The sequence below is a fragment of the Petaurus breviceps genome, unplaced genomic scaffold (genome assembly GCF_028583685.1).
Source record: "Petaurus breviceps papuanus isolate PSGF00001 unplaced genomic scaffold, PetGlider_PUasm1.0 90594, whole genome shotgun sequence".
NCBI lineage: Eukaryota > Metazoa > Chordata > Mammalia > Diprotodontia > Petauridae > Petaurus > Petaurus breviceps.
Window position 1 is genome coordinate 2,319,682 of NW_027187281.1, and position 14,626 is coordinate 2,334,307.

General features: G+C 35.0%; 1 protein-coding gene across 1 annotated transcript in view; it reads left to right on the forward strand.

The window, feature by feature from the left end:
- Window positions 1-14,626, forward strand: part of KPNA3 (karyopherin subunit alpha 3) — a 108,081-nt gene that overhangs the window by 78,208 nt on the left and 15,247 nt on the right. Inside the window, exons 9-12 of the mRNA XM_069063621.1 lie at window positions 165-334; window positions 1,938-1,982; window positions 8,615-8,746; window positions 12,592-12,720. Of these exons, the coding sequence (XP_068919722.1) occupies window positions 165-334; window positions 1,938-1,982; window positions 8,615-8,746; window positions 12,592-12,720 (476 nt within the window). The remainder of the gene's footprint in view (window positions 1-164; window positions 335-1,937; window positions 1,983-8,614; window positions 8,747-12,591; window positions 12,721-14,626) is intronic.

A 14,626-nucleotide genomic window follows, 5' to 3' on the forward strand; every position in this document is an offset into this window, starting at 1 on the left:
AAATTGTATGTTCCCCAAAGCAGAAGGGGAAGGAACAGAAATATGTTGTGCATTCTTAGATTAAAGGTGAGGAAACATAGAATATCAACATAAGCCATTGCACACATTTCAGAGTTTCCCATCTTGAATGTAATTTTTTTTTAAATCGATTTTCATTTTTGTAGGTGATGGTCCTCAATGTAGAGATTATGTCATATCACTGGGAGTTGTCAAACCTCTTCTGTCCTTCATCAATCCTTCCATTCCCATCACCTTCCTTCGGAACGTCACATGGGTTATAGTCAATCTCTGCAGGAATAAGGATCCCCCACCACCAATGGAGACAGTACAGGAGGTAAACAAAGAATTATAATTGCCATTTGAGATATTTTCCTCATCTTTATGCTTTAGATTTTAATGAACAATTGCATGCATCAGTATTTGATTGCAGACACAAGATACTCTTGGTTCATCTACATTTTTTAATAGAGCCTTATTTTAATAGCTTAAAAGTATAATGAATTATACCTAATTCATCTTTAGCATAACTTTTAAAAGGGAGAGAAAGAAAGCTTGTTAGTGTTGAATTGCAATATCAAATTATGCAGGTAATAAAATTATTTTCTCTCTTAATGTGATCCTTTACCTAGGTACATACAAGTTCAGAATAAAAAATTTTATAGGACTTATATCTTGAATTAAAAATTAATCTCCATAGTGCAATGAAAAAGTTAGGAGAGTTATTCACATCTCTGTTCATCCATTAACAAGCCATGTGTCATTTGGCAAGCCATTTAGTCTCATTTGCAAAATAGAGACAATAACACCTGTGCTTCCTGCCTGCCAAAATTGTTATAAAGATCACATGAGATGTTGTCATTGTGTTTGTAAGCTATAAAATGCTGTATATTTAAACCTACTTAAGTGAATACAGATTTATCTACATATTTTTTAAACAACAGTGTATTTGCAGGTTGATTTGTTTGTTTGTTTGTTTTTTTTTTAAAGCAATCGGGGTTAAGTAACTTGCTCAAGGTTACATGGCCAGTTATTTCTGGGTGTGGTGCTGAGTGTCTGAGCCCGGGATTTGATCTCCAGGTCGTCCCAACACTGGAGCCGGTACTCTTACTCGCTGAGCCACCTGGCCGCCCCTAAGCAATTGGGGTTAAGTAACTTGCTCAAGGTTACACGGCCAGGTGTTTCTGGGTGGGTGCTAAGTGTCTGAGCCTGGGATTCCATCTCCAGGTCTTCTCAACACTGGAGCCGGTGCTCTTACTTGCTGTGCTACCTGGCCGCCCCAATGATTTATTTTTTAATTAATATTTAGCATTTATTCATTTGTCATTTGACTGGCATAATGTTATTTTTAATGCACATCTTTAATCAAGAACAACCAGAATTTGATAAGCTTTTTATTGCTGTGGAAAAAATTTTAATGCATTCTTGTTTTTTAAAAAGTGAAATATACAAGACCAGTATTGGAAGATCTAAGTTTTATAAAAGTAAATAAAATTGTGTGTATTTTTTGCACAGACTTCATGATAAACCCTGTTCTTCACAAACAAGTGGTTAATAAAGTAAAACTTTGGTCTGCTTGGGGAGCCCAAATATTGACACTTTAAATCCAGCTTTTCATACATAGCTACAAAAAAGTTTTTCATCTTCAGTGTCATTCTTCTATTTGTCATGTATGCCGTGAAGCACTATTTCATAAAATGTTTTTCTTCTTTCTCCTTCAGGTCGATTTTATTACTAGCACAGAATAGTTGGATTATGTAAATGAAACTTAAAATTTCTTCTTTTAGTTTTCTGAGATGATCATTTTCTACTAGAGGAGATACATTTATTTCTGTCTATCCATTTAGTTTACCACTCTAAAAAATTGAATTTGCTGATGTTTTAAGAAATCAGACAGCTAGTATTTAAGTTGATGAATCTTTTATCTTTTTTTTTCTCAGATTCTACCAGCATTGTGTGTCCTCATATACCATACAGATATCAATGTAAGTGAAACTGAGGCTAAACTAAGCTGTGGGATTTCTTAATTGAGATGGGAGGAGTATTATATGGCCTCTAGGATCCTCTTAGTTTGTAACATATGTCAGGCAAAGTTTTGATTATGTTTATTAAGCTTCAGCAATATAGCTGTTATTCAAAAATAGGATTATGATTTTAATGGGCTTATGTTCTAGACTGCCTATACAGCATAAATATTAATCTTGGATGGACTAACATGGACTGGTTGGACGACCAACAGCTTATCATGTTTTAATACTAGAATATTATTTAAGGCAAGAATTGAAGATTAGAGAATAAAATTTTAAATATGAAGGTTGTTACTCAGGCAGATCATTTATTTTGCTGACTAAAGTTTAAGTAAATTTAATTTCTCTGTTTTGGAAATAATATGTGATCTTAGAATATTCCTAAAGCCAATAAATAAAAATGTTAAATAACCTTAAAGGAAGTAAGAAACTTGATAAATTTCCTCTTCAGTTCTGACATTTCTACCCTGCTATAGGCTGGGTACTGTAAAATCATTCTCTGAGCAGATTTGATTATGTCCTGGTAGTAGATGTAGTTGTAGTTTTATAATCCCGTCCTGATTGGCAGTAAAACCAAAGTCAATTAGGTGTCTATGCTAAATCCAGCATAAATATGGTGGGCCTCTAGGAACAGAGGAAAGGCTGGCCAGCCCAAGTCAGAAAAGCAAAGCAGGTTAAAGTTTCCATGCCTGTCAGTATTAGCAGTAAGTCTGTGAGTGGCTACTATACTTCCAGCCTGGACAAGATAGAGAAAACAATATAAAAAAATGCTCCAAGTTACAGAGGAACTATTGCTTCGCATTGGGGGAGGGAATTTCCACAAAAGAAACTCCTTACACAAGGTTGCTGAGAAAAAATTGTTTTGTGTAACCTTGAAGAATTATTGAAATATGTGTCAGTTCTTGATTTCCTATGTATAAATACTCCACTTGGTGTTTTATTTGGGGTACATGACAATTTCAGGCATACTTATTACCCACTTATGAGGTACTTTTTTTCACTGTCAGGAATCCTTAAATCTAATCTTGGCCTAAAAAAATAATTATTGATGATGCCTAAATAAAATAGGAGAAGAAATATGGTCAAAAGTGAAATATGGTATAGTGATCAGAACAGCCATGGCATCAAGAAGACCTGGGTTCCAGTCTTGCCTTTGTTTCACACTAGCTTTATAACTACAAACAAGTAATTTAACCTGACTTTGTGAGTCTGCAAGATTCCACCCCAGGGGTTCCCCAAAGAAATAAAGGCATGAGTTTTGACCAGAAAGAAAAAATAAAATAAAACTGTTGAGAAAAGAACTTAATGGGGAGGGGAGGGAAAGCAAGATAATCCTGACTTTACCTGATTATCTTTCTTCAGTGTTTTCTGTCTCTCCTTCCTGCTTCCACATACGGTGGAAAGGCTCCAGCAGAAACAAGGGACCTCAGGTTAGACCAGGTAAACAGATGCCAAGAGGTAGAGGAATAAACTTTTCAACATTATGTAGTTATTATATAGACCAACTAGACAGAAGATGACCATGTCATAAAAACAAGGACAGGTTTTTATAGCAATAGTATTAGCTCAGGAATCTGCTAAGCAGCAATATCCAAGCAGTCACAGACTCTGGCAAAGCAATAGGTTAGTAAAATCAAGTGAACAAACTATGTTCAAAGATATAAACGAGGTAAGAGGTTGGAAGCAGTGGTTTAACAATAGGTTTAGATTATGCATATCCAGAGTTGCAATTTCTTTGATCAGCCGATGGTACCATTCCATCCAGACAACAAGAAGATAACCACACCTACTGATTTTATCTAATGTGATACAGTAAGACCCTTCTGATGCCAGTGTGATCTGGTGGAAAGCAACCTAGACTAAGAATTAGAGGATATGGTTGGGGTTCTGTCCCTATCACTCAACTTGGTGTAAACTTGAGCAACTTCTCCATACCTCCATTTCCTCATATGCAGTACAGAAGTAAAAATACCTAACCTGTTTATCCCATAGTATTAATTTGAGGTTCTGGTGAAATAATGTATATAAACATACTTAGTGGGCTCTAAAACACATTAAATACAAAAATGGTATTATATTAAAAAGTTAAATCTTTTGTTCCCCACTAAACAAAGTATATTGCTTTTAACTGCAATTCATTCCTAAAAATCAGTCATGAAATAGATTTTTCTTCCTATTGGAATTATTCTCATAGGAATAATTGGAGATTGCATTCCTGACTATTCAAATAAGACATTTGAAACCATTTTAAAGAAGTGACCTTGAGCAAGTTTTTTTCATAGTTATTAAGTTAAAAAAAAACTTGAGGCCATTTAGTACAACCCATTTCCTTTACTAAGAATCTCTCTACAAAATTACTAACAAGTATTTATCCCAATAATGAGAAACCTACACAGGTGGTCCATTCAACCTTTGGATAGTTCTAATTGTTAGGAATTTTTTCCATGCATCAGACCTGAATTTACCTCAGTAACTTCTTCCACTCACTATTCCTTGTTATTTCTTCTGGCACCAAGCAAATTAAGTCCAGTCCATCTTGTGCAGACCAAACATCCCCGAGCTCATGACCATCCTGACTACCTTCCTCTGAATGTACTCCACTTTGTCCATTTTCCTTACTTAAAATCTCCTTCAGGTTTTGCTTCAGTATCTGTAAAAGGAGCCAACTGAATCTGTTATAGCTTTCCCAATATAACAGTGCTGTGATTTTATAACCAGCAGTATTCCTGAAAGCAAAAATACAGCTTCTATAAACTAATGTGTTAATTCTAAATATTAAATTTAGAGTTCAGGTTATAATTTAGTTAATGGCTATCTATTTTGGACCACTTTTCTCGCCACTGTCAGTCCTTCGCATGCTATTAATTTTTAATAATTTGCTCTCAATGAATTGGGATCATTATTGTGAATAATCAAAATGAGTAATTTATTAGTTGAACAGAAAGGAACTTTACCACAGGGAGGGGCTGTTTCAATTTTCCCTCCTGCACATCTGGATATGGGCTCTGAGAGGAAATTATTTCTGAAAAACTGTTTGTGATAGTTATGAGAATAATTAGAAGTTGACATTACAACATAATTAATTCTATCTTTTAAATAATAAGCTCATCATTGCACTATCTAGGGTAGAAATCACTGTGGTTTGTTTTTCTTTTTCAGTTCAACAAACATTTTTTTCTGTTTTACCCCCAAACATTTGTTTTTGATGTCCTATAAGACAACCTTGGCAACAAATGTAAATGTTTATCAGCCTTCTTTTGTTTGTGCTTTTTGTTATTCCTTATCCCAGCTTCTGGTGATTACACGTTTTGAAATACATTTGTTTTTGTTCATGGTTATTAACAATAGGTGATTGTTTGCCATACTACTAAAGTGCTTACAAACTTAACTGTTTCATATTATTATTTTTTTTTTGGTCAAAGATGACCCTGCTAATGATACAGCCACATTTACTAACTTCACAGTAAAAGCTCATGGCTAAGCTACGTTCCCTTCCGTACCACGTAGAGTATGTGTATAATTTTTTTTACTGGCTACATTCCAAGTCAGACTTGTTATCTCTCACTTGATTCCTTGTCGTTTTGAAGTTGCCCATTCAATACAAGATCAAAATTAGCCATCCATTTCTGATGATTTCATGTCAGATTGACATGAATGCTAGCAGTTAATAATCTGCTCTTATGCTTGAACTGATCTCTGTTGAGTTTTCGTAACATTTATATTACTTCCAGTCCTATTCAACTTTAGTTTACTGCCCATAGACTGCTTCACTCTTCTCATCTTTTGCATTGCTAGTTCAGTATAAATGGGTCAGGTTGCAGTTAGCATGGCTACAATCCTGATGTAAGATAGAATTGCTCTAGAAATTCATTGTTTTTCAATGGATATGGTACATAGATGATTGATACTTTTCTGTACCATTTTCATATACATTATCATTTAGCTTTCCAAAGAATATATTTTGTCATTCTTCATTATGGTATTATTCTATTTCATCTATTATTGTACCCTTTATTGGTCTATTATAGAAATTGCAATAACAAAGCTATAATAACAAAGATAAAATAAATAAAAGCATTTGTTTTTAGCTATTTAGATTTCATGATAAAGATCTTTGGTTGCATATAGAATTCCCTACCTTTATATAGTATCAGTTTTCACATAGAATTTGTTAATTTTTAACATTGACTCTGCATAGGACCCATAGTCTCTTTCGTATCTGCTGCTATATATGTTTTGGGATAGAGTCATCAGCATGTAGTGTATAAAGGATTTGTAAAGCACAATAATCCCTCATTTATTCAGAAGTCAGCCTTCCAGTACCTTAAAGCATTTGGAATAGCTCCATACCTAAAAATAATAAAGTAAGAATCTTTGGCAATAAAGAAGCAGGAATCAAGTAATTAAGATTGATTAAAACAGCCAAGAAGAACTGAGAATCCAAAGATACTATAAAAGACATTCTGTATATGGTCAGTTGGATGTTCAGAAAGAAGTTCTCTCATTGACTCTCTGGATACAAAAGCTATCTGTCACAATAGTTTAAAAACACTAGAGAAAAGTGAGAGGGGAGATAGCAGCAGCTACTTAAGGACTGGAAGGGACAATGATATATAGGTTAGAAGAGTCAATAAGCAACAGAAATTCTGTAATGGAGAATTAGGGAGCAATAGTATGATGAGATGGTAAGAAAAGTAACACCTCAGTAGCATTAAAGGTTTGTATTGACTTATGCTGGTAGCCTCTCAATCAAAGGAGAGCCCTCTGATCTCTGGGGCAGAATTGGATTAAAGGGCAAAGTAAATCATACTTTGATATCCTCATAAGGCATCTCTATATGTAGTCACAGGGTGCATGGTGAAAGTATAATATGGAGAGGCGTATTTACCTAACATAAAGGAAAGGACATCCAGGAGACTTCAGTTCAAACACATAGCAGTATGATTTTAGGCAAGTCATTTTACTTTTCTGTGTCTTAATTTCCTCCTCAAGCAATTTATCAGGCCTTCCACTTGTAGAATCCTATAATTATAGTGACTGCTTAAGGCAGAGAATATTACTTTTCTATATTCCTAGCGGTGTCTTCCTCACATTAGGTGTTTTAATAAATGTGCATTGAATTGAATACAGCAGAGTACTACAGCCAAGACAGTAGTATAAACAGGCAGCAGAACTAACTAGGTCTGTTTCTGGACTCACTCTATAATATGTATTGCAGACTTTCTGTTGTGAAAAGATGAAAGGGTACTTTTGTCTTTTACACAGGGATTATTTGAAAAAAGCAAAAGATTTTCATGAGTAAATGCAGTTGACTGAGCTGTGTGTATCTTCCAGTGGGCAAATTTAATGTCTTGCAGTGGACATTTCAGAATGAGGCATTAGAAGGGTAAAAATAGTATGCAAAACTATGACACTTCAGACCAGTTTAGGAAACTAATTCAACTTGCCATTGTTACATGTTAATGCCCCCTAGGGAAGAAGAACAGAGTCAAGTGGGAGAACAGGAACAAGCAAAGGAGATAGAAAGCAGTAAGACCAAGAGAATAAGAAGAGCATAGTGTCATGGAAGCCAAGGAAGGTTAGAGTTTCAAGGTACCCAAGGATTTAAGTGAGAAAGTTAGACCAGGCTGCAAGGGCTATGAAATGCATAGTTTTCAGGTAATACCCCTTATATCCTGTGGTCAAACTTAATAGCAACCTCAGACTTTTAGAAAGCCATTGACTTGAAAGTAAAGGTAATATCCTTAAAGACCAGTTTATCCTCTGTTAGGAACCAGGTATATTGACTTCATTTTATGCAGATGCTTGTTTATATAGTTTTCTCCTGGTGCTATAACCATTCAGTTCTGTTCCTGGTTATAATTAGAGAGCAAGAGGTGAACGTCAGAATCTTCAGACTGTAAGTTGGTGACGATAGACCCATTGATAACAGTGAGATGATATCATTTCCATCAGAAATGGTTAAAATGAAAAAGGTTTTATGAGTTAACCTTTGGTTAGAACATTTTTCTCCTATTGAAGGCCCTATGAAAGGTTTAAGAGAGTAAAGGAGAACAGAGAACAGAAAAAACCTTTGGCCTCATTTTTTATTAAATGAAAGATCAAGGTGCCCAGCCTTGCTTTCTGTATCTTCCTTGGTGTGTGTGTGCATGTAAAAAATATCTTTGACTTGATAAAAGAAACAAAGTAGTAAGCAGTTCATAAATCGTAAAGTTAGACGGGATAGCTGCTACAGATTTCCATTCAGAAGAGCCAGTGACATTATAAATATCTGTATTTCAAGTAATAACCAGACAGAAGGAGGGAAAAAAAAAAGCAATTTTCCATTCTGATAAACTTGACACTTGCTTCTCTGATGTAAAAGTGAGGGAATTAGGATGGAGATCCATCTTAAAGGCTGGAAGATGATGACTGAGTGAATGATACCTGCTATTTGATAGAAAAAAATCACAGGTAATCAGGCATTTGTAATCCTGAAGCAAATCTTGACATGTCTACTTTTTCTATCACCATCTAATGTTTTGTGTATATGAAATGTTCAAATTAGTATGCAAAATGGTTATTTTTTTAATTACTGTTGCTTCCTATAGATTCTCGTGGACACTGTTTGGGCTTTGTCCTACCTAACTGATGGAGGTAATGAACAGATTCAAATGGTGATTGATTCAGGAGTTGTGCCATTTCTTGTGCCTCTCCTGAGCCATCAGGAAGTTAAAGTTCAAGTAAGTATTGTTCCATTTTCTTATAAACACAGAATCCTGTTGATTTTAAACTGGCATAAATTTCCATTGTTTCTACCAAAAAACATTCATTAAGATTTTATTGCAAAAACTTAGCTTAATGTAATGAACTATTTTAATATGTGTGAAAGTTTGAGCCTTTCTTAAGGTCCTATGTCAAAAATGTATGGAGAAAAAAAAACCTAAGTTCTTAAAGGCTCTGCTAGTAGAGATCAGACTGACAGATTTCAGCATTCTAGAAAGGCTTCAGGTATTGGTGTAGGCCTGTCATTTCCAAAAATCTGCACAACTAAGTAACAGCTTCACATTTCATCATGAGATGGTTAACTATTTCATCAGATGTTTTTTTTCACCCACAGGAATTTTTAAAAGACTGTCCACTAAGGGCAATCTTGTTAAAGCGGGAGTACTGACACTGATGAAAATATGGATCCCTAAAGTATTAGAGTTGTTTGAAACAAATATTTTTTTAATGTTGTTCATTTGTGATTGATTTTCTTATTTGGATCTGTTTTACTTTTCATTCCACATGATTTTAATTATACAGTATAAATTTATTATGAACATCTGGAACTTGATTTTTTTTTCAAAACAATATTGAGGATTGTACAATTAAAATTTAAGTTAGCCAGAATATTGAAATAACTTAATTTCTTAGTTAACTAGAAATCAAATAGAAATGTGATATTTAGCTTTATGTTTGGTTCCATAGAAGAAACAAAAGAAGTCAGAATTTTTCTAATGTGCCAGCTTGTATGACTGTATACAGCATACCCTCAATCTATTTGTCATTAAGAGCTAACCCCAGACTAGTTCCTTTAAACTATCCAAGGACTTCCATATGTATCTTCATAAAATGCGTTTTCTGCCACAGGAGAATTGGGAATGAGAAATGAGATACTAACCTGGAGTAAGGCAGCAAGTTGGGAAGGGGCAGTTTCTTATGTGCTGTTTATCCCAGGGTTGACAGTTTTTTTTTTTTAAACTACAGAAATTAGCTCAAGTCGCACTTCCACCACCATACTTAAGGCAGAGCAAGATAAAATGTCAGTATAATGAGCTGGAATTCAGTTAGTTAGCAAGTTAAAAAAAATCAGGAAGGGTCAAATAACATTACGAGCTCAAATATGGGTAATGGGTAATGCTTATCTTCCCAACTGGTTTCCAGAAAGGGGGATAGTTCAGAATTAGCCCTAGGTGTCCCACAGTAGATGTGACCTTTTTGCAAGCCCTCTTCCCATTCACTGTTCATTTTTCCCTGAATTCAGGCACCCAGCTTTTCAAAGATGGGTCTTCTTGCAGCTCAGACTCCCCTATCTTGGTCCCCTTATCCAGGTTTGTCCTCCTTCTATAACTCATTGTCCCAGATTACCTTTTTCCTTCTCCCCTTAATCAGAACATTTATTCCCTCATTGTACTTTATAACAGTCAGGAAAAAGAAGAAATCATTCTATTTAAACTAATTTACACCAAGGTATGAATTATTAATGACCTACTAATCCTCTCAAGGATTTTGAGTTTTAGAATGAAAAGGTCCTTGACCCAAATGAATTGATGATTCATGGGGTATCAGGCAGTGTGACAGAAGTGAACAATTGTGAGAAGATGGAGAAACATTTTAGGGGTCATTGCCTTTTTATCCAGTCACATAGGTGATAGCTTTACAGAAGTAAATAAGTCAGTAAGTTAAATAGATGAATATTTACAAAAATATAAATTGCCCAGATTAACAGAAGAGGAAATAAAATATTTAAATAACCCAGTTTTAGAAAAAGAAATTGAGGGGCAGCCAGGTAGCACAGCGAGTAAGAGCACCGGCTCCAGTGTCATGATGACCTGGATCTAATCCTGGGCTCAGATACTCAGCACCACACCCAGAAACAACTGGCCATGTAACCTTGAGCAAGTTACTTAATCCCGATTGCTTTAAAAAAAAATTTTTTTTCAAAAAAAAGAAAAAGAAATTGAACTAGCCATCAGTGAACTCCCTAAACCCTAGGGTCAGATGGATTAACAAGTGAATCCTACCAAAGGAGAAAGAACAATTGACTCCAATACTATATAAACTCTTTGGGAAAATACATAAAGGAATCCTACCAAATTCCTTTTTTGACACAAATATAGTGCTGATACCTAAACCAGGAAAAGACAAAACAGAAAGAAAACTTTAGACCAATTTCCCTAGTGAATATTGTTGCAGAAATTTTAAATAAAATACAAGCAAGGAGATTACAGCAATATATCACCAGGATCATACACTATGACCAGGTGGAATTTATACCAGGAATGCAGGCTTGGTTCAATATTAGGAAAACTATCAGCATAATTGACCATTTCAATAACAAAGCTAACAGAAATAATATATTTATCTCAAAAGATGCTGAAAAAGCTTTTAACAAAATACAGTATCCATCCCAAATAAAAACACTAGGGAACATAGGAATAAATGTATGCTGGTATCTATCTAAAAACCATCAACAAATATTATATGTAATGGCAATAAACTAGAAGCATTTCCAGTAAGATCAGGGGTGAAGCAAGGATGTTCATTATCACCATTCTTGTTCAATATTGTACTAGAAATGTGGGCTATAGCAATAAGAAGAAAAATAAACTGAGGGATTTACAATAGGCAGTGAAGAAACAAAACTAACACTCTTTCTAGATTATATGGTGGTATACTTAGAGAATCCTAGTGAATCAACTAAGAAACTACTTGAAATAACAACTTTGGTAAAGTTGCAGGATATAAAATAAATCCATATAAATCACCAGCATTTCTATATATTACCAACAAAGCCCACCAGCAAGAGGTACAAAGAGAAATTCCAGTTAAAATAACTGCAGACAGTATAAAATATTTGGGCATCTACCTGCCAAGATAAACCTACAAACTATACGAACACAATTATAAAACACTTTTCACAAAAATAAAGACATCTAAACAATTGAAAAAATATTAATTGCTTATGGGTAGGCTGAGCCAATATAATAAAAATGACAATTCTACCTAAATTAATTTACTTATTCAGTGCCATACCAATCAGACTACCAAAAATTATTTTATAGAGCCAGAAAAAAATAATAAAATTAATCTGGCAGAACAAAAGATTGAGAATATCAAAAGAATTAATGAAAAAAATGCAAAGCAAGGTGACCTAGCCTTACTAGATAAAGTATATCATAAAGCAGCAATCATCAAAACTATCTCCTACTAGCTAAGAAATAGAATAGTGGATTAATGGAATAGTTTTGGTTTACCAGACACAGTAGTAAATGACCATAGTTATCTAGTGTTTGATAAAGCCAAAGTTCTTGAAAGCACAAGAGGAGTCATATTGTTCTCAGCTAGTGTTATGAATGTAGGAAAAATGACGAAATAGATTAATATCAAGATAGAATTGTCTTAAGGAAGAATATAACTTCAGTAGATCAAGATGCTATTATTAAACAGTAAAGAAAGAGTCCTTCAGGTTTTCTCTTCATTCCACTCTTAAATCTTTTTTTTCTATTACATTGCTTATTTGGTGTTTTTTTAATCTATATTCTTTTCACAAGCATTAGATTATTTGCTTCTGAGGTCAGAGACCTTTTGTGTTGCCAGCACTTATTATGTGTGTGGCACTTAGTAGATGTTTAATAAATACTTATTGACTAACATAACTTCATTTAAAAATTCAGAAACACATATCTAGCTTTTGGTTAAAATAAAGTATTAGACATATCTCTCTTGAGTTCTCAATATTCTCAAGTTCAACGAGATTACTTAAAGAAAAAATTAATGTTCTTTAAGGAACAAAAATTTATTTCCCCTCCTGCCATTATAGACAGCAGCTCTGAGAGCAGTGGGCAACATAGTGACAGGCACTGATGAGCAGACGCAAGTTGTACTCAACTGTGATGTTCTTTCACACTTCCCAAATCTCCTCTCTCACCCAAAAGAGAAGATAAATAAGGTATGTAGTAGAATTTTCCTATTACATTTTTCTCTCTTTATTATTTTCAGCTAATAAAAAAATTACAATGACCTCTGAATTCATTTTGTTTCAAATTTTTCTGTGTATATGACTAACATGATATCAGGTAAAGCAGTGCTTTGATCAGGACAGTTTTTTTTGTTGCCATTAACATAGCTAGTTTGATAAAAAGTAGGGACCAGTACTCACCTAGTTGTTCATTCATTCATTTATTTTCAATCAGGAATCTGTCCTCTCTCCTTCCTGCCTTTCCTTTCCACCCCCCAATTACAAATGGAAGAAAAACCAAACCTGATAACAAACTTTAATGGTTTAATTCAAGCAAATTCCAAATTCAAAACAGATTTCTATGTTGACCATGACTAAAAGGAAAAAAATGTAGACATCTAAATCTAAGCATATAGCTATAGCTGTATCATTCTGTTCTCTGAGTCTTTGTTCTCTGCATCAGGGTTGAGTGTCATGCTGTCTTTAAAAGTTTGTTTTTAGGGGCAGCCAGGTAGCACAGCGAGTAAGAGCATTGGCCCCAGTGTCGGGATGACCTGGGGATCGAGTCTGGACTCAGACACTTAGCACCCACCCAGAAACACCTGGCCGTGTAACATTGAGCAAGTTACTCAACCCCAATTGCTTAGGGGTGGCCAGGTGGCTCAGCGAGTTAGAGCACTGGCCCCAATGTCGGGATGACCTGGGGATTGAATCTGGGTTCAGATACTTAGCACCACACCCAGAAATAACTGGTCGTGTAACCTTAAGCAAGTTACTTAACCCCAATTTCTTTAAAAAATAAAATAAAAGTTTGTTTTTACTGTACTTTTGTTATTATCTAAATTATTCACCTGATTCTGCTCACTTTACTCTATATTAGTTCCTACAAGTCTCCCTGGATTTCTCTAAAACCATTCCCTTCACCATTTCTTACAGCACAATAGTATACCATCATATTTTTATAATAACCAGTCCCCAATTAATGAGCCCTCCCTGAGAATCCCGTTCTTTGTCGCTTCAGAGGAATAAATATTTTTGCACATCCTTAGTCTATTTTACTAAGGATTAATCCTTCCCTTAATTTCCCCTACCCCCATCTAATTTTACTTACTCTTCTTTTACTCCTATTTTTATACCCTATAGTGTATGTATTCTTCCCTCCTTTGATCAGTTCAGATAAGCATTCAGGTGTCAACCATTCCCTACTACCCCCACTGTTTCTTCCCCTTTTCTTTTCATTGACTTCTACTTATGCCCCCTAATTAGATTTGTCCTAACCTTCCTTTCCCCCTCACCCCAGTGTAGTCTTTTTTTTTTTTTTGCCTTTTGGAGAGCAATTGGGATTAAGTAACTTGCCCAAGGTTACATAGCTAGTTTTTTTGTGTGGGTGTTAAGTGTCTGAGGCCAAACCTGGGTCCTCCTGACTGGGGGAGGGAGGGGGGGCGGTGCAGCAGTGCTACCTAGCCGCCCCCTCCCAGAGTATTCTTCTTTTAAGATAATCAAGATATAACAGAACCACTCCCACGCCCCCTGTCTGATTAGACTCCCTGTGACTCCTGATGATGATAGGGTTCAGAAGGGACACACATATGCTCTCCCTGTATTAGAATGTAAGCAGTTTATCCTTGTTTACTCCTTCATCATTTTTCATTTGTTTTTACCTTCTTATGTATCTCTTAACTCCTATGTTTGACCTTTAAAGCTTTATACAACTCTAGTTTTTTTATTAGGAATATTGAAAAATTTGCTTTCATTAAAGGTATTTTTTTTCTCCTATACAATTAAACTCATTTTTACTGGGCAAGTTATTCTTGACTGTAAGCCTGTTTCTTTTGCCAACTGGCAGTGAACCTGGAAGGAGGGACCAGTACTGAACCTGGAATCAAGAAGACCTAGG